The sequence below is a fragment of the Corapipo altera genome, unplaced genomic scaffold (assembly GCF_003945725.1).
Source record: "Corapipo altera isolate COAL_440 unplaced genomic scaffold, ASM394572v1 61553, whole genome shotgun sequence".
Lineage (NCBI taxonomy): Eukaryota > Metazoa > Chordata > Aves > Passeriformes > Pipridae > Corapipo > Corapipo altera.
The window spans coordinates 6881071-6899419 of NW_020884918.1; the positions used below are offsets into that span (position 1 = coordinate 6881071).

Sequence of the window (18349 nt, forward strand, 5' to 3'; positions counted from 1 at the left end):
ACAAACCATCTTCATCATCCCGTGAATCCTGAGTCTCAGGAGGTGATGCTGTTAGCAAAACAGCATTTGTGTTCTGCAGGAAGGGCTCAGGGAAGGAGATCAACGTGCAGAAGGCTGTCCAAGTGGCAAAAGGGTTGCAAGAAGGGCACAGGCACCCACAAAGTAAAATTAAAATAAAATTAAAAAATAAAAAAAATAAAAATAAAAAATAAAAATAAAAATAAAAATAAAAATAAACACAGACACACAAAAAAATCAAACAAAAAACACGCAAAAAAACCCACAAAACAAAACAAAAAACCAAAACCAAAATCACAACCAAAAAACACTACCACACCACTAAATGCATCTTTTCTAGCCTTCACCTTCAGGATTGAATTCCTCCCCTGACTTGGCAACATCCCCTGTGCATTAGGCAAATCTAAGGTTATCTCTTCCCCTCGGAAGGGCGGGTGCCCCAGCTGCACATGAACACACAGATCAAACAACAAGCTCTCATGAAATACTGAAGTCTCCATAGAACAAAACAGCCCAATCAGTAGGGGAAAATAAAAATAGATTTAAAAAAAAAAAAAAAAAGGGAAAAAAAAAAGCTCAGCCACTGGGTGCTGCGCTTCTGCCTTCCCCATCCCCACAACAAAGCCCCTCTCTTGCGTGTCTCTTGCACAAGACAACGTTCATATCCCAACAGGAGATGTATTTACCCACGTAAACATCCCTCCAGGAAATGCAGTTCCCATCCAAGGGATGCATTTCCCTTTGGGAAGGACAGGCATCTATGGTCACACTGCATCTGATGCCACTTGCCTTGAAGCCCCACCAGCACGGGCTGAGGACTAAACCTGTTTCAAGGTTTAGTTACACCTACTCTTACCACACGAAGTGTCTGTGTGGGAATTATTATTAATTATAAAATAAAAGGCAGCAAAACACATGAAAATACACCCTGAAGTTAAAGCAGTTTAAGAGTACGTGAAGACAACTCAGGAGAGAGATTGTAGAGCATCTCACTCAAGTTAGAGCCCAACACTAACTCAAATCCATCTCCACCAAACATTGCAGTGTGACTTTTCTCTGTCCTCTAGGGAATGCTTTGTTAGGCAGATGAATAAAACAAGGGGAAGGAAAATAAATTGAAGAAACACTACATTATCTCACTTTAGTCTGTTATAAAAGCAAAGCTTTTGCAAACTGTGCTGCTGCCAGTTCCCAGCTCAGAATGTCCGAAACAAAAAGTTTCTTTCTGCCCTTTCTAACAAAATGGTCAGTCCCAACAGCTGAGTTCCTTCAAAATCCATGGGCCAGTTGTTGGATGGGGCCACCTGAACTTGTGTGGATGCTTTCAGCCACTGCCATGGGCAAACCAGCACACATGATAACCCACAGCATTACTCACATTATAGGTTTGTCCCACAGAACCTCCGAATCATAGAATCCCAGAATCCTTTAGGTTGGAAGAGCCCTCTAAGATCATTGAGTCCAAGTGTTCCCACAGCATCTCCAAGCCCACCAACAACCCATGTCCTCAAGTGCCCCACTCACACGGCCTTTCAATCCCTCAAGGGATGGGGACTCCACCACTGCCAGGGCTTAAGAACCCTTTTCCATGAAGGAATTTCCCCTAAAATCCAAATGCATCAGAAGAGGCATCAGGGGTCACGCATATCCATGGATGTAGCAGGGATTTAGGATTGTCTCTGAAGGGGACGGATCTACAAAAAGCAGAGAGCTGCTGAAGCAGCATGCCCCCTTCACAGCTGCTCTTTATTTCAGATGCCTCTGAGCAGCAGCAGGTCTTTTCCCCTGTCCCACACTATGGTGAAACTGGATGCTGCTGCAAACTTTCAAACGGGTATTTTTAGGTGCCTTCATAAGGAAAAAAAAAAAAATCCCTGTTTGGATCAGTGCATCTGGCCATCATTTATGGCCCTCCAAACTGGGAACAACATACCAATGTGTCAGTCCTGGGAAATGCCAAATTGAAGGTTGTGTTGGGGCTGCCCACACACTGTGGTATTTTATCCTTCAACTTGCACATTTGAAGGCTCTTTCAAACTTACTGCCTCAAATAAAGACAGTTTTTCAGACCTAAAACCACAAGCACCCCTTGCTTCCAGAGGCATCCCATTCCATGATCACAGAATCACTAAACTCCCAAATGGTTTGGTTTGCAAGGGACTTTAAAGCACATCTCCTTAAAGATCATTCCAGCCCCTGCCATGGGCAGGGACACCTTCCACCAGCCCAGGTTGCTCCAAGCCCTGTCCAACCTGGCCTTGGACACTGCCAAGGATCCAGGGATAGTTACAGCTTCTCTGGGAAACCTGTGCCAGGGCCTCACCACCCTCACAGACAGCAATTCCTTCCCAATATCCCATCTAACCCTGCCCTCTGCCAGTGGGAAGCCATTCCCCCTTGTCTTGTCCCTCCAGGCCCTTGTCCCCAGTCCCTCTCCAGCTCTCCTGGAGCCCCTTTAGGCACTGGAAGGGGCTCTCAGGTCTCCCTGGATCCTTCTCTTCTCCAGGTTAACACCCCCAGCTCTCCCAGCCTGGCTCCAGAGAAAGGGGCTCCAGCCCTTGGATCATCTCCTCTTCCTCCATGTCCTTCTGATAATGGGGGGATCATTTTTGACTAGAGAACTCGTGCCCTGACCTCTGTCCCTCCCAGAGTGTGGGGATGAGCAGTGCACAGGTGCCTTCCAACCTAATACCATGCCTACCCTCTTCACTCACCAGCCAGGCAGGCTACCAAACTCCAACAGTCTTTGCCATCGTTCCAGTTTCCCTCCTCCCCCCTGTGGCACCTATCACCTTGCTCACTGCTCCCTGATAAGCCTCTTTCTCCCTGCAAGGACGGCAGGGAGCCCTTATCAGAGCATTATTAAAGGCAGTGTCAGAGCACAGCCTCCCAGTTCCCAGCCACAGTGGAATAAGACCCACTTTCTGTAAACAAATGGTATACTTGGAACTGCTTTAGCAAGGGCAGAGACTCCAATGTGAGAGGAGCAGGGTCTATCAGAGCATCAGAGGGGTGGATTCAACCTCCGAAAGGCAAATATTTGCTTTCCGCTCCTCTCCCTTGTCCTCCCCGTGCTGTGTTTGCAAAACAGCCTCACTTCCACCTGCAAAGCTAAAGGATGGCTCCAGCACCGACTGCATCATGCTGGAAAGCCACATGCCAAGCAACTCTGCAGAGCAAATCCAGCCTGGCCCAGTGCTCTCCTCCTGTTGGATTTTCCTTGATGCTTTCAGTCATTCACTTCAGTCACTGGAGAGGGACTTTGGACAAGGGCCTCGAGTGACAGGACAAGGGGGAGTGGCTTCCCACTGACACAGGGAAAAAATTCTTCCCTGTGAGGGTGGTAAGGCCCTGGCTCAGGTTGCCCAGAAAAGCACTGATGGGCACAGCACGTCCACAAAGTGAGCTCGTTCAGACTGCCAGCTCTGATGAGAAACCCCAGGGGACTGGTTTTCACAACAGCCCTTCTCACAGGAAAGCAGTTTAACCTGTTTAAAGGGCATTTTACCCTGTTCTCAAAGGACGTTTCTCCTCTGTCCAGCTACCAGCAAAGCACTGTCAAAAGTCTGGGCTCTGTTTGAAAGGAAGCCAGCAAACCTCAGCATCCCCACAGCCTGATTCCAGCCAGAAACACCAGCTGGGAAAGCTCACAAGCTGGGATTTCCCTGTCCCTCCAACACTTCTGAACTCCCTCCAGGATTTGCATGCACGGGAGAAAGCCCACATCTCGTTTTGCACTGACACTGGAGGAAATAAGCCACAAATCTCTCCTCATCGCAAGACATAAAAATATAGAGGATGCTCCGGCAGCAAGACAGACTGCCACAGTTAATATCATTATCCCTCCTAATGTGTGCTTTATCACCACGGTAAATTTATCCCCAGAGTCACACGCTCAGTCTGCAGAAAATAAAGTGCGAGAGACATCCCCAGAAAAGGCTTAAACCCCCCAAAATGGGGAGTTTTGCGAGTATGTGGAAGGGATGTTCAACACAAGCAGAGAGTTCAGCAGCTGCTCACCCTGTACAGGGGAGTTCAGGCCTCCCCAGTCTGGGGGGGCTCAGAGCATCCTCACAGGCTCGTGCCTCGTGGGAAGGACAACACAGGACGCAGCTCCAGGGCATCACCACCAGCACCAGCAGTTTGGTTACTGAAGCAACACACGAATCCTAAAGAGACCCATCTAGATTTCAGGTGTCACTTCAGCCCCACAAACAGCTGGTTTGTTTAGTGGCCAAAGGCCACTACTGTATTTTCACGCCCACATTCAGTGCAGTCAAGGGTTTGTGGGATGAAGGAGGCCCCATCCACTCCTTAACGCTGGTTTATTACCAGGGCACAAGATCCACACATGCTCCTCTGGTGGCTTCAGATTTCCTTAAGCTCTGCCTTGAAACAAAAGGTGAAAAAAGCCATGTCTCCGTTTTTAACTGGTCTGCTTCCATAAGACAACTTAAACATCTTTAATGCATCTCAGTGATCCAACATGAACCCTGTGGATGGGCGCCACAGCTCCCAGGAGACTCCTCCAAGCCTCACAACTGTGTTAACACAGCAGCCAGCTTTCAAATCAGACATAAATTATGCACAAAGCCTGTGAGAGACAAGGGTCAGTGCTGATTGTGGGGTTAAAGCAGGTGAGGCAGATGCAGTTGGGGCCTCTTCCATCGCCTGGGGTACTTCAAAAGCTCTTCATCTTTCCAATTATGAGCCCTGGTTCAAATCTGCACACATCTGCAGCACATCGAGCTGCTGGGCTGGCTGTCTCAGGCCTTGGCCTCTGTATTTTGCTCTGCCCTGACTTGAAAAATTACATGTGTTTTGTGTGAGGAATGGAGCCAAGTCCTTCCAAAACACCGCCTTCCCTTCCAGATAAATTAACTACACTGAAGTTTAGCCTGACTCCAGGACAGGTTTGTCCAGACCCCAGATATATTTTAGCTCTTCCAAAGCACATGAGAGAGAGAGAGAGAGAGAGAGAGAGAGAAGAGAGGCATCAGTGAGACCACTTTCCTGCCCAGCCAGGTACCATCACTCCTGAGTCACCCAAAGATCACATATGCTCTCAGCATCACACATGACTTCAATCCATCAGGGCTTCAACATCCACTGCTACTGCTTCAGAAACTCCTCTCGAGTCACTCTGGGGACACAAGGACCATTTGGAGTTCAGAGCCCCCAGTGACCAATTCACCAAACACCCAGAGGTGTGCAAAGGAAATTAATCTATCTAGACAAGCATCAGGGCTACGTATCTTCCAGCTGTGTCTGTAACCGCATGTAAAAGCAGAATTTATCAACAGAGATGCAGCCAAAAATGTCAGCCTACTGACATCAAAGCTCGAAGGCAGAAGAAACGAGACTTTAACCCAAGGAAGGTGTTAACTTCCTTGGTGAAGATACTAAAAGCTTACTGTAATGTGGCTCTTCAGAGGATAGAATTTGGGGAACTACTTAGAAAACAAGAGCTGATTTTATACTGTGGAAAAAGAGCAACTGAGCCCAGGGCCATAGGCAAAACCAGAGCATTAAAAACCACCTAAACCTGAATGATCGCTCAAAAGCTTGGTTTCAAAAATCACAACAAATGGTTGAAAACTTGGACCCCTTTCCAGAAGCCAGAAGCAGTTCCAGCACAGGAGTTTTTCCCCCAAAAGGCTGCCCATGCAGCACAGCTCCTCTTCCCATTTTCAGGTGGGCTCTGACATTGCCCCATCGCACTGGACATTCTTAGCAGCACCAGCAAACTGCAAGATTCTGCCAGAGTTTAGCTGCAATATGAAATTAAGGCAGAAGTGTTGCTGCTGTAGTCCGGAAGGATTACAGAACTATTTTTAATAAGGGGTTTAATAAGCTTTAGGCAGAGTAAGTTGCTTTTGCTCAGCTCACATGGCTGCAAAGATAAAACCTTGCACAAAGCAACAGCCACGAGTTGCCTGACAGAACTTGCACCACTGAAAATTATGGAGTTACCTCTTAAGGAACATTCTCTTTTGTTGTCTTTGAAGGAGAGGCTTATATACTACAAACCTAAGCATCAAGGTTTGGCTTTCTCACACTTTTACAACATCACAGTGCTACACCTCTGCAATTTCTGTTGCTGTTTTGGCCAGAAGCTCACAGGAACAGGAATGTGCTACATAGGTGGTTTGTGGTATGAAGAAAGCACTGAAAGTTGGCTTTATGGGTTAATATTCTTTAGTCTTTATGTACTTCAGATGCACATCATCAGGTGGACACCTTCTGAGCTGGCAAACCCCCACACCAGGTTCCCCATCCCCAGCCAACATTGGTCACCAACAGCTGCACCACAGCTCTCAACACCCTCCATCCCAAACAGCCACCCAAAAAGGCCACATCCCAGCATCCATCAGCCACATCCCAAAGAGGACAGGTATCCGCAGCCCAGGGACGGACATCTCCAGGTAACACACAACTGCTGAAAACCAGTTAGCACCAGTATTTTCTTATTCTAAAAAAAAAAAGGGAAACGGAAAAAGAAAGCAAGCCCATCCGGAACCTGGGAAAGGGTCAGCACAGTAAATGTAAAATTACGAAGAATTATTAATTATTCCTACCCTGTGAATGCTACTCCCTCCCCCACCACTTAGCACAATCTCTATTGTCTGAAAAGCGTTTAACTGGAAGTGGGTCATGTCTCCTGGCATTACTAAATCTTCCCAAATTTCCCCCGATTAGTCAAACGCGATATCCTCTCCAACATCTGAGTGATTGAGGTAGTGTGTAATGCCATTTTTCCCCTGAATGAGCCACATCAAAGAGGGGAGAGATGGCACGCTGGATAAAATAGCCGCCAACAGACTGTCCCCAAAGTATTACTGAGGAAAATTATATTGTTTTGTTGGAAGGCTTTTCCTTTAGAAACGTTCAGCCTTTGGTACTGAATGCAGAGAAACAAGAAATTGCCTTCAGAGATGCCAGAAGGGTGAAACCCCACTAGTTATGAGCTGTGTGGTCCAATGGTTAAAACACTTCTGCACACTAATATCACAGGGATTTTCTATCAGCCACAACATCCAGTCTTCTCTTCACACAGGGAAATCAAAAAACCGCGCTGCTGCAGATTAATGACAGCCTAAATCTGGGTAATATGTTGTAAATTATTAAATATTAAAGCAGAATAATCTGAAACTAAAAAAGGGAAAAAAACAGTAAACCTGCTACTGAAAAAAAAAAAAAGAAAATATCATTTAAAGTTGGGAAGGAATCACTCAGGCAAACATATCACCCTTTGGAGCAAAAGGACGCCAGGGCTCTGTAAGGATGCTCAGCTGGGACAAGTGCTGCTCCAGGGACTAGAGCTGGGACTGAACTCCCTTCTCACAGGAAAAGAGCTGGAGCTCTTAAATACTTGTCAGGTTGGTGATTAGATGAGATCCGGACAAAGTTTAGTCAGTAACAGCAGGGTTTGCATTCTGCTGATTTACCTCACGCGACCTTCCAGGGTTGAAACTTTGTACCAGAGCAAAGACTGGCAGGAGACAGCATCCTTTTACACACAAAAAAAAAAAAAAAAAAAAAATCATTAAAAAAAAATATATTTTTTTGAGAGCCTACAGACTTTCTGGCATTGCCAAACAGAATAGTCTGTTCTCTACGAATAGCCTTTTTTTTTTTTTTTTTTAAATATGGATTTCTGCACCACACTCCTTCTACCTTTGGATAAAGGGAGGTTCCATTTGGGTGAGAACACTGGTTGTTCTGCCCGATGCTGGACTTCTTTGGGATGTAAACCTCTGTTTTGGGCAGAGCAGTGCCTGGGGAGGAAAAGTCTGCTGGCAGCTCATTTTCTGGGGACTCAAGAGTTGCACAGCCTGAGCTGCCTCAGCCATCCCATCTTCTCCTGCACGGAGTGTTGCGTGCTGAAAGGGAAATTCAAGCAGGTTTCATGACTAAAGATGATTCAGACCCACCCTGACAGTCAAGGAAACGGGCAGCTCAGGCTTCTCAAAGCACTACCCCTGCCCAGCTGGTATCACAGGGGATGGTCCCCACGCCTGGGAGGGACCTCCTGAAACAAGGGGTGCGAGCACAGACACCACTCCCCGAACAGCAGCGGGGAGGGTAGAGCAAAAGACGAAGATCAGCTCTGACAGCCTGACTCCCGAGTTTATTTTGGCGCGGCAAGAGCACACGAGGCTTCAAAGCAGCTCCCGATGAGCAGGAGCAGGGCCGGCTTGCCCCGAGGCTGAAATCCACAGCCCCGTTCCTGCCACTGGTTGCACCCAAAGCATCAGCCCTTTAACCCTGAGCATCAGTATTTTCTAGAATTGAGATTTTGCACGCTTAAGACGCCTAGATTTTTCACCTTCCTTCCTTCTTCCTTTTTGTTTATTTTTAAATGAAGCGTTTTATTTAAGAGCTCTGCCTCCATCATCCACGACAGGGCAGACGAAGCAGAAGCATTCTTCTCGCCACCCTGCACAGGGAGGAACAAGTTATCTCCATGCTGAGGCAGGGTGAAAACAAAAACAAAGGCTTTAGGAAGAAAAAGCGAAAAAAAGAGAATAAGCAGAAAGGAAAGGAGAGCAACAGATTTGAAAGCTGGTACACCAAGGGTTTACAGGAGCAAAACACGAGCTTCTTATCTCTCTGGATAGTGTATTTATAACGCCCAGGGCCATAAAACACATGCTGTAGGAGAGCCAAGGGCAGGTCCAGCACCCTGGGATCTCTGTCCCATGAAAGCCATTGTGAGAAAACCTCAGTATTCAGAGTAGGGGAGTCCCTGCAGACACCCCTGAGGGCAGCTCTCCACCTGCCTCCAGGTGAGATGTTCACACCTCATGCAAACCTGGCTTCCAGAAGAGCTTTTTAGTGCTGTTGAAAGTCTTGCTTCAGCCAAAGCATGCCTTACTGGTACCATTAACCACAAGATGGGAGTGCAGGTGTCCACAGTCTATCCAAGCAAAGAAGTGATTTATTCCCAGGCCGGGTGAGGCAGGAAGGCAAGGGGACAGCACGGTGACACAAGGTGCCGACCAAGCACTGGATGATGGCACTTGGTCTTCCATTTCCTTCATCATTTTATTTCTTACCACCAAACGTGGTGGTGAAAGCAGGCACCAGGTATAGAAAGGCTGGTGAGAGCCACACCAGTATTCCCACACCAGTATTCCCACATCTACCTCCCACCTAGGTCTGTGTAGCTCTGGAGCAGAACCTTCTCCTACAACTTGTTCCCCAAACAGGACAGGAGGTGGGGGACCAATCCAAGATCACAGTAGTCCAGCACTGCCACGTGAAAGCCACTTCCAGCTCTCCAGCCCCCCCCCCCCCCCCAAGAGATTGGGTGTCCATGGCTGAGCCCCACACCACCCCCTAAGCACTCAGTGGGTACCACTCCTCCACCCCAGGGGGACATCACCCTCACTGCCCGAAAAACAGCAATGCCCACAGCAGCCACGTTATCAGAGCTCACAGTAATTAAGAAGCACAAATCCACAAGGAGTTACTCAGCTTAATTAGATTGAAAATTACAGCTTCTATCACCTCAGCATCTCGGCAGCCACTCACTGCCTGGGATGTGCTTACACTGACTTTCTGCTCGCTTGGGGTGTTGCACCAAGGACTGGCTCCACAGCAGGCACGAGGATCGGATTTTTTTTAATTTTTATTTCTTTAGAAAAATTAATTTTCAACCCTCATTTGGTAACATACATGTCAGCAGCCCCCGCTGCCTGCTCACATCCAGCCCGCTTGGGTATTTGGCAGCTGAAGCTTTGCCTGAACCACCCAAAATCATCATCCCTGTGGGACTTTCGGAAGAAGCCAGACATTCCCATGATTTTTAAAAAGCCCATCTTTAAATATATTAAGGGTCTCTTTCCTTTGAAGAGAGGTGACTCTCTGAGCCACATCCCTGACATGTAACGTGTCATTTTGATAAGTGGTGGCCGTGATTCACCCACAACACATTCTGCTGCCTGTAAGTGGTGGTTAGCACATCCTACCAGCACCTCACACCTCGGTGACACTTTCGTCAAGGAGCTTGGGCAGTGACTCACAGGAAGGGTGAAGGTATGGATTGGCTGGGTCTGAGGTGTAGAGTCACCAAGGGAAACAAATCCACTCACCACGGGGCAGCCCGTAGTCCAGCAGGATGGGAAGTGGTTGTGAGCTGAAAGGGTTGGTCAATCCCAAGCTTGGAAAAGGCATGTTCTCAAGGAATAGTTAAGCTGGAAGCACGTGGCAAACGGAAATTCGTGGATGAGAGCCAAGAGGAACATCAAAAAAGTCAGGATGGACAGGTGGGCAAAGGTTGTCTGGAGAAGTAGGTTGCCCAGGGAAGCTGTGGCTGCCCCATCCCTAGAAGTGTCCAAGGCCAGGATGGACAGGGCTTGGAGCAACCTGGTCTAGTGGAAGGTGGCCCTGCCCATGGCAGGGGGTGGGACTGGGTGAGCTTTAAGGTCCCTTCCAACCCAAACCATCCTGGGATTCTGTGACACAGCACATGTCTCCTGTTGAGTTGCCACGTAAGCACAAAACACCTGGAGCACCCAGAGAACACAAAGTCACCCCACTGGTATCACCCCTAATGCCAGTACAGGGAACATAAAGGGAAAGAGGCAATGCCTGTACATTAAGGAGGACATGGACAGGGCATCCTACAACCTGTCCTGCACCATGAACAGTTGGGGCAGCAACAAGAGCTTTTACATGTGCTGTTGTTGATCTGCTGAAAGTGCCAGAGCAGGGTGTGAAGGTCCCAGCAGCACCACTGGCTTCACATGGACGAACACAGGAGACTAAAAGTCAGTACTACAAAAAACTGCTTGTGGAGGAGAAAATAAGTTATAAAATTTTTAAAAAATCAGATGGGATTTGGTCAAAAGTCGTGGTGGACAGTGGCAATGTGGGTCATCCTGCATCATGCCACAAGTCTGGAGTCCTAACCTGCAATTAAGGGCTTGTATTGCCCATAGTAAGGGTTTATAGACTACATTGCTTGTATCTTGTCCTACAGTCCAGACTTTGACATGTTTAACCCATTCCCATGACTCGCAGGTTTCAGTCAACTGGACAGATTTTGGACATGGACAAACCAAGGAGAAAGGAGAGCACAGCTGGAGATAAAGTCACATTTCCAGGCTGCAGGCTCTTCCCTGTAGGGATAATCTTTTCCAAACCCTCTGGATACCACAGGAGGGGCAAAGAGCAGAAATACCAAACCCTTAACAAGTCTCATTAGTAAAAATGATGAGTTTACTGTGACCCAGGCAATACATTAAGGAGTGTTCCGACAAGGAAGGCCAAATGAAGCCCATCACCCACCAAATCCAGTCTTTCCCAGCCCTGCCACCATCTCTGGACAGGTCCCTGCTCATTTTTAAAGGACTGGGCTAAACCAGAACCCAACCCAGCCCCACAAGACGTGTCTTACAGCAGGCCAGAGGCATATGAGGGCAACTGCTTTACAACCAGCTCAAGACGCAGAAAGTTCACGGGGAATTTTTCTCAGCTTTGCTGAAGAGCAAATTCTTCACTAAAGTGTTTTGCAAACACTTCAGGTGTCTGCCACAGCTTGAGGTTTTGCTGCAGTAACAGCGGTCATCTTCCTGACCCGAATTGTAGTTGATGCTGATGTTCCTTTAACCACCACAAAGTGCCTGTGTTTGCAGAGGGTCAAAGATCAGGCAACAGCACCACACAAAAACACCCAACTCAGGGTTTCATCTACGCTACCTGATACCCATTGCACTGCTGGCTAACTTGGAAGCTCCAAAGTCCACCTTCATGCTCAAGTTAGGCTATTACTCCTCTAGATTCCTTGCTGGACAACTATCTCAGTAAGAGTATGTGACTCCTTTTCCGAACAGAGCTACAAATAAAGTAAACTGGAAGTCCAACATGCCCAGAACTGCACCACATCACAGCGAACTAATATCAGCTTCAAGAAAAAAAATATATATAATGTATAAATGTACGGACACAAACATACATAGACTTCTTTTCCTGGTCACCAGAAGACATGCATAAATTCATGTTCAGGGCCATTATTTTCTATGCCTAGGTAATTGGCATCAGAAAAGAATAACAAAGCAAAAATCCTCCCTTGTAAATACATTCCTCAACAGCAGCCAGGCTGCCTGTGACAAATAACCTCAGTTAAACTCCCTCCTCGGTGCAGAAAAGGGTAGGAATGATTCATCCCATCCCATCTCATAAAAACCAGCATAAGCCTGAGGCTCCAGACCCCACAGATGCTCCCAGGTTTCCATGCCTCACCCTGGAGTTGACCCAGCAAATCGCTGCCATTTGGGCTTGCACACACTGGGATTTCCACACCCCAATTTCACACCCTTAAAACAGTATCAGGGCAGTAATTCTTAAAAATAATTTTTTAAATAGGCAGGCTGATTAATACCAACCAGCAAGAGGGCATACAGCTGGAATCAAGCTAATTAATCCCTTCTGGAGTCACTCCTGGGGCTGTGCCCCAGCACCTGCACTGAGCTCCATGTTCCTTGGCTCAGTGGCTCTCATCTAACCCAAGCACAGGGGCTATTAACTGCACAACTGAAACGAAAAGCTGCACAAACAGAAAAGAAAATGGGATTGTTTTTGCAGCACAAAGCCCCTGGAGCAGCATGCCCTGTGGTGCCAGGAGGGCACCCACGCAGTGCCAGACACAGGGTGAACTCGGGCCATCCCATGCCCACCAAGGGGGGGAAATGCCCCCGAGGCCACAATCTCCTACCTTCCTTGCCTGTACTCAAGGCCTCAGACACAGTGGACTGGAGGGTCTTTAAACCCCAGGTTTGGCTCTCCCTTCATCACCCCTGTGCCATCCCGGGGAAGCCGAGGAGGCCCCTGAGCTGCTGCGGTGCTGGCCGTGCCCTTGGCACGGTCCCCAGCTGCAGAGAGCTGGCTGGAGCAATCATATTTTACATTTCAGTGATTTTCTCTCTGCGACTGCAGCTCATAATGAGGTAGGATCAGGAGGAGCCCGGGGATGCCGACAGACCCGGCTCCTTCAGCGAGGCGGCCTCATCCTTAAATAAAAATCCCAGTGTGGCCTCCAAGCTGTCACTGCCCTTTGTGGAGTGACCCAGACATGTTCTCATAATCCAAAATACAGGAGTAAAAAAAAAAAGCCAAAAACCTTCAAGTATAACCTGCTTTTCCTAACAGCAGCTGAAATGGCAGCAGCAGGAGCTCAGGAGCTCTGCAGCAGAGGTCCTGTTGATGTCCAGGGGCTGAACCCCAAACTTGCCCTGTTCCCCACTCTTATTCCCAGAAGTTTGCTCTACACAATTTAGAATTTTTAAAACTTTGGGGGGGGGGGGGTTGTAGATTTTCATGTAGCTGTAGTTTTCTTTCACTTTAGACCACCACTTTCTCACAGTTTGTGTGTCACATTCCTGAAGCTTCCATTTAACCATCTGTTTACCGTCTTTTCAACAGTTTTTTTTCAAGGCAATAAATGTTTAGCAAGAGCATTCCATTGGATTCTGTTGGGATGCGCACCTAGACCAGAATAGCAGGAGATATGGTAGAAAAAACAAGGTAGAAGGTCCAAGACCATCGGAGGGACTCCAGTGGGGCAGTTCTGAGAGTGGTACCAGGGCAGAAGGGGTCTTAGGATTGGATGTCCCGATTAATATGAGAATCAGCAAAAGATATAAAAGTGTAAGCGCCTTTCCTACTCCGTGGCCAGAAGGCCTTCATTAAAAGAGCTGTTCTCTATTTTATCTAATACTGCCTGGAGAGTCTTTTCTCACTAAGATTTTAGGCATCGCAATCCACGGAAAACCTTCTCTCACTTCCCAGCCGCTGCTCAACCCCAATCCAGCACACAGGCACACACCAAGGATGAATCCTCCCCAAGCCTTGGAGGATAAATCATTTTCAGAAGCTTTTATGCCAGAAGGTTTATGCCAATTCATTGACTCAGTCAGTGTGTGATCACACTGGCAGCATTTATTCACTTTTGAAAAGTTTCTCCCCAGGGTCAGAAACCACCAATTCATTCCAGTTACTTTATTTAATACAACTTTAGGTGAAAACCAGAGCATTTTCTACACCCAACACTAGCCATTAGAAGAGGACTTTTTAATGCATTAAGTTCTATCCTCCGTGAGAAAATACTTGGCAAGTAACAGTCATTTTGCACAATGGGAGGGAAAAAGATAGTATAAAAACTAAATACCCTGGTTTCTTATTTACCCAGAGCTTGCAAACCTTCCGAAGAGACTATCTTGTGCTGCACAACACTCCAGGAGCAGAAAGGCACAGCTCATTCCCCCTCCTGGCAGAAGCACTGTTTTGCATGAGGTTCAGAGGCTATACTTAAAAGAACAATTAACATATTTTAAGAAGCACCTTTAAGAGAGCAGAACACCCAGAAGCCAAAGCAATTATAGTTGTTTTAGTCACATGAAGAGCTTCGCCTTACAATGTAACAAAGGCTAGCCATGCAAACAACTCTAATTTCTGCTTTAATGCTGCAAATCAATCCTTTGCTGGGGATGGCACCTTCCGTGGGTGATGTCCTCCCTCGATCCTGCCCAGCACCCAGCCCAGGGAGCAGAGCATCCCCGTTACATCATTACAGGGTAGTGCTGGCACCTGCACAGGTTCACCTGGACTGACTGCAGCTACCTGGGCTGTAGCTTAGCTGCATAAGCAACAGGTCTCTTTGGAGGGCCCTGGCTGGAGAGGAAGGAAAGAACCCTGCATGTAGGGAGCTGCCTTTGCCTCCTGCTGCAGGGTAGATAGGGTTTGAGAAGCTGTCCTGCCCAGAAGCAAACCCTCTGTCTGCAGTGCTGGAGCTGGGCACCTCGGGGATGTGGCAGAGCAGGACCAGCCCAGGCAGCCCCAGAAAGGTGTTTCTTGGGGGAACTGGGCAATACACCGGTTGGGCAAGGCTCCAGCACTTTCCATCTGGAACGGGTTTTTGCCAGCTGGAATCCTGGATGCCACTACCTGCCCTACTCCTCTTGCACGTGCTGGTGCCAGCAGCTCCAGGACCAGGTCCACACCCTTTGCCACACAGCTCCTCTTCTGCTGGGACATGCACTAAACTCCTGTTTGCTTCTGCCACAAAACAAAATCCACAGCCAGATAAACCCCAAAGTCCCCGGATGAAGCACTGGGAGTGAGAAGGGTATTCGAATGGTCTCTCCATAACTATTTACCCAAGTGGAGTCCTACATGCTTTTAAGGTTGATGCAGTTTTGGAACTACTCTCATGCTCATAATTAGGCACAGCTATTAATTATCTTGTTTGATGGGGGCTATTAAACACCAGTCAGCCCTGATCTTAAAGGGGCAGGGGGAGATATCAGATGGAGAGGGCCTCCACCAGCAACTTGGAGCTGCTGGTGTTTCGAGGATGGGTTCCTCTCCAGTTTAAAATGCTCCTCAGGGCAGTGCCCAGTCTGACACACCAAATTCACCAACATGATGATGAACTTTTTCACCAAGAAACTGCTACATGTCCACACAACATCCCAGAAAGTCCTCTGCAAGCATCACGTGGAAGTTAAGGGCTCTCTACTCAACACACATCAGCTCCCATTGCAGTCCAGTAAGAAGGAGTGGTGGGAAAACCGGAGAAGTCCCACTTGGACACTCCAAAGCGGCTCTCCAGCAGTTTCTCTCATCCTGGTTCCAGCTTGAGGAGGAAGAACTCCAAGGGAGGTAGTGTTGTGGCTGTGCTAATGCAACACCACACGTCGGATCGATCGGCTCTTAGCAAGACACTATTGATTCCAGCCACAGCATCCGCCTTCCCCTCCTTCTGCATCCTCCCTCAAAACGCCACATCCCCACCCTGCCAACAAGGCAATCCAGGAGGCCCCACCTCTTGGAGCACTTGGAAAGTCACCTCCTGCCCAGAGGTGATGTGCAAGCAAGAACCAGGACCCTCCTTAATGATCCCTCTCTTCTCAGGGACCTCTGGCAGCAACCACCACCAGGCTCAGCATCTCAAGGCTGTTGAGTTTGTTGTGACTTTTAAGCCTTTTTTGCTCTTTTTTTTTTTTTTTCCCCTGTGTTCTCAAAGTCACAGGAAACATTTTCCTGCTGCTTCAAAGCCCGGAGCTGGCACAGAGGCCCCATGCAGCAGAAAACCCAGCGGGACAGTCCTAAATTTCACCGTGACTCAGCTGCACAGAGGACCTTTTGTGGGTTCAAGGCATCACCCGTGGTCCCACCACCTACCAAAACAGCTGCACCCCTAAAACATTGCTGCAAAACAGACAGGCACCTGCAGAACAGCCAGTGCTGAAACACCTGCTCTCGCCGAGAATCTTTGTTTTTGTTAAAAATAAATCTAAAATTTACAACACACACAGGTGGTCCCCAAATCCCCACCACTTCCCAAGGGGAAAAGTCCCTACACAGTAACAGGATCCCAAGTAATACCCCAGGAGGCATCTTACACCTTGTTCAACAGACCAACAGGAATATAAACCAAACCAAGCCAGCATAAAAAGACAACACTGGTTAATTAGCTGATCATCAAGTTAAGAATCAATTAACCAGGTAGTTTTAATCAGCTCACAGACCAGAGATACCACAGCACTTGGGAAGCATCCCTGGGGAGGAGGGAGGCTGGCTCTATCGCATCATCCATGCACTCATCCAAAGAGATGCTGCGGTCAGAGCAGTTTAGCCACAGCTTTACTTCTGCTCCCTTTCGGATTTTCCAAGGGAAAAAGCTTTTCCAAACCTGAGACTCCGCTTTTAAAGTGCTCCCAAGAAGGATGGAGGCCAGCCTGCTCACGGACAGCCCTGCTCAGAGCAGCGGGGCTTCCGCAATTCTCTCAGGTTCAAACGAGGAGCCGCCAGAACCACAGTTCATCCTCCATCCATTTGACAGCAACATCCAAAAAAAAAAAAAAAAAAGTGGCAACCCCCAACGTTACATAAAAGCTGTTCACAAAATGAGTTACAAGAAGCAGAAATCTGCAACAAAGTTAAGCCCGGGAGACCAGCACAGAGACAAAAAGTGCTTCCTTGAGAGGGTTGATTGGCAATCTGGCAGCATCTCCATGCTGACCACGGTCACAGGAAGAGTTTAAAACACTAAAATTCTCATTATTACAGTACATGATGCTGGCACTCTACAGTCTTTCAGCAAAACCCATTCTGAAGCCAAGCACTTTTCCTGATGAGCCCCTGCCTAATGTTATTGATGGCTTTTACAGAGCACATTCCCTGGATCCCGGCTGCCCGCAGCACTCCCGGGGAGCCTCGAGAAAATGCAGAGCACAGGGAGAGGGCTCGCTCCGTATCCGCTCTCGCTCCGTACCGGGCAGATCTCCCGCTGCGTGCGAGGAGCTCTCTCATCGGGACAAGTCAATCAGCAAAGATCTCTCCAGACACAGACCTCTCGCTGCGAACAGGGGCGAAAAACCCCGAACTGCGTGGGATGCATCCACAGCCTAGTTTGGCCACGGACAGGGAATACTCAAGTATCCCACAGGCATAAAATGAAAATAAAATTAAAAAAAAATAAATAAAATACGGAAAACCCCAGCGATATCTTTTCTAGATCCCAGGCTTTGCTTAAAAAAGCAGCACCTGAGCCTCCCATTAACCACAACGATCGCTTTTTAGGAGCAATTCTGGGTGTCCCTCTGAAGCACAGCGCCCAGCCAGGCCACCAGCCATGTCACCTTCCCCGGCTGCCATGAGGAAGCGGGTGCGTCCCATTACACCCCTGCCAAGGGATCACATCCAGGAGTTGCGGAACAAAAAAGGACTCTGGAAACCCGGCGCCCCGGGAGCGCTTCGGTGAGTTAAGACACTTCTACGGACTGCGTCTTCCTCTCCTTCCACCCCCCGTGGTTAGGAATACGGGGGGTTGGAGGGGTGGGGGGGGGTGGGGGGACAGGAATTGTTACAGGAGGATTTGGGGAGGCCGAGAGTGTTTTATCCGCGCAGGTGACGGACCGCGCGGAGGGCGAGGCCGCCGCCACCACCTCGACCCACGGGCGAAGTTCACCCTTTCCTGCAGAGAACCCGGGTGGGTGAAACCGCGGGGCACCGGGAGGGGACCGGGAGGGGACGAGGACCCCCGTGGGGGTGCGGGGGGTGCCCCCTCCGCATCCCGCGCACGTGCGGGCGCCGTCCCGGCGGGTGCGGGGAAAGTTGCGGGGCCCCTCCAGGACCGGGTAAACAGCCCCCGGCCCGGGATCCCAGGAAAACACAGGCGTGCACAGAGACCCCTCCCCGCTCACCTTGGTGTAGAGCTGCACGGTGGACATGGCTGGGGCCGGCAGCGCTAAGCGCGGAGCATGGGGGCGGCAGGCGGGCGGGCGGACCGACAGCCGGACAGACGGACACACGGACGCACCGA

At 48.7% G+C, this 18349-nt stretch overlaps 1 protein-coding gene across 5 annotated transcripts in view; it reads right to left on the reverse strand.

The window, feature by feature from the left end:
• The window catches only part of MYO5B (myosin VB), a 146163-nt gene extending 127814 nt beyond the window's left edge, over nt 1-18349 (reverse strand). For all 5 annotated transcript variants that reach the window (XR_003529766.1, XM_027656049.1, XM_027656047.1 and 2 more), the window contains exon 1: nt 18231-18349. Coding sequence is in view for 4 of the 5 variants with exons in the window: in XM_027656049.1 (XP_027511850.1) it covers nt 18231-18257 (27 nt within the window). In the remaining variant the exon portion in view is untranslated. The remainder of the gene's footprint in view (nt 1-18230) is intronic.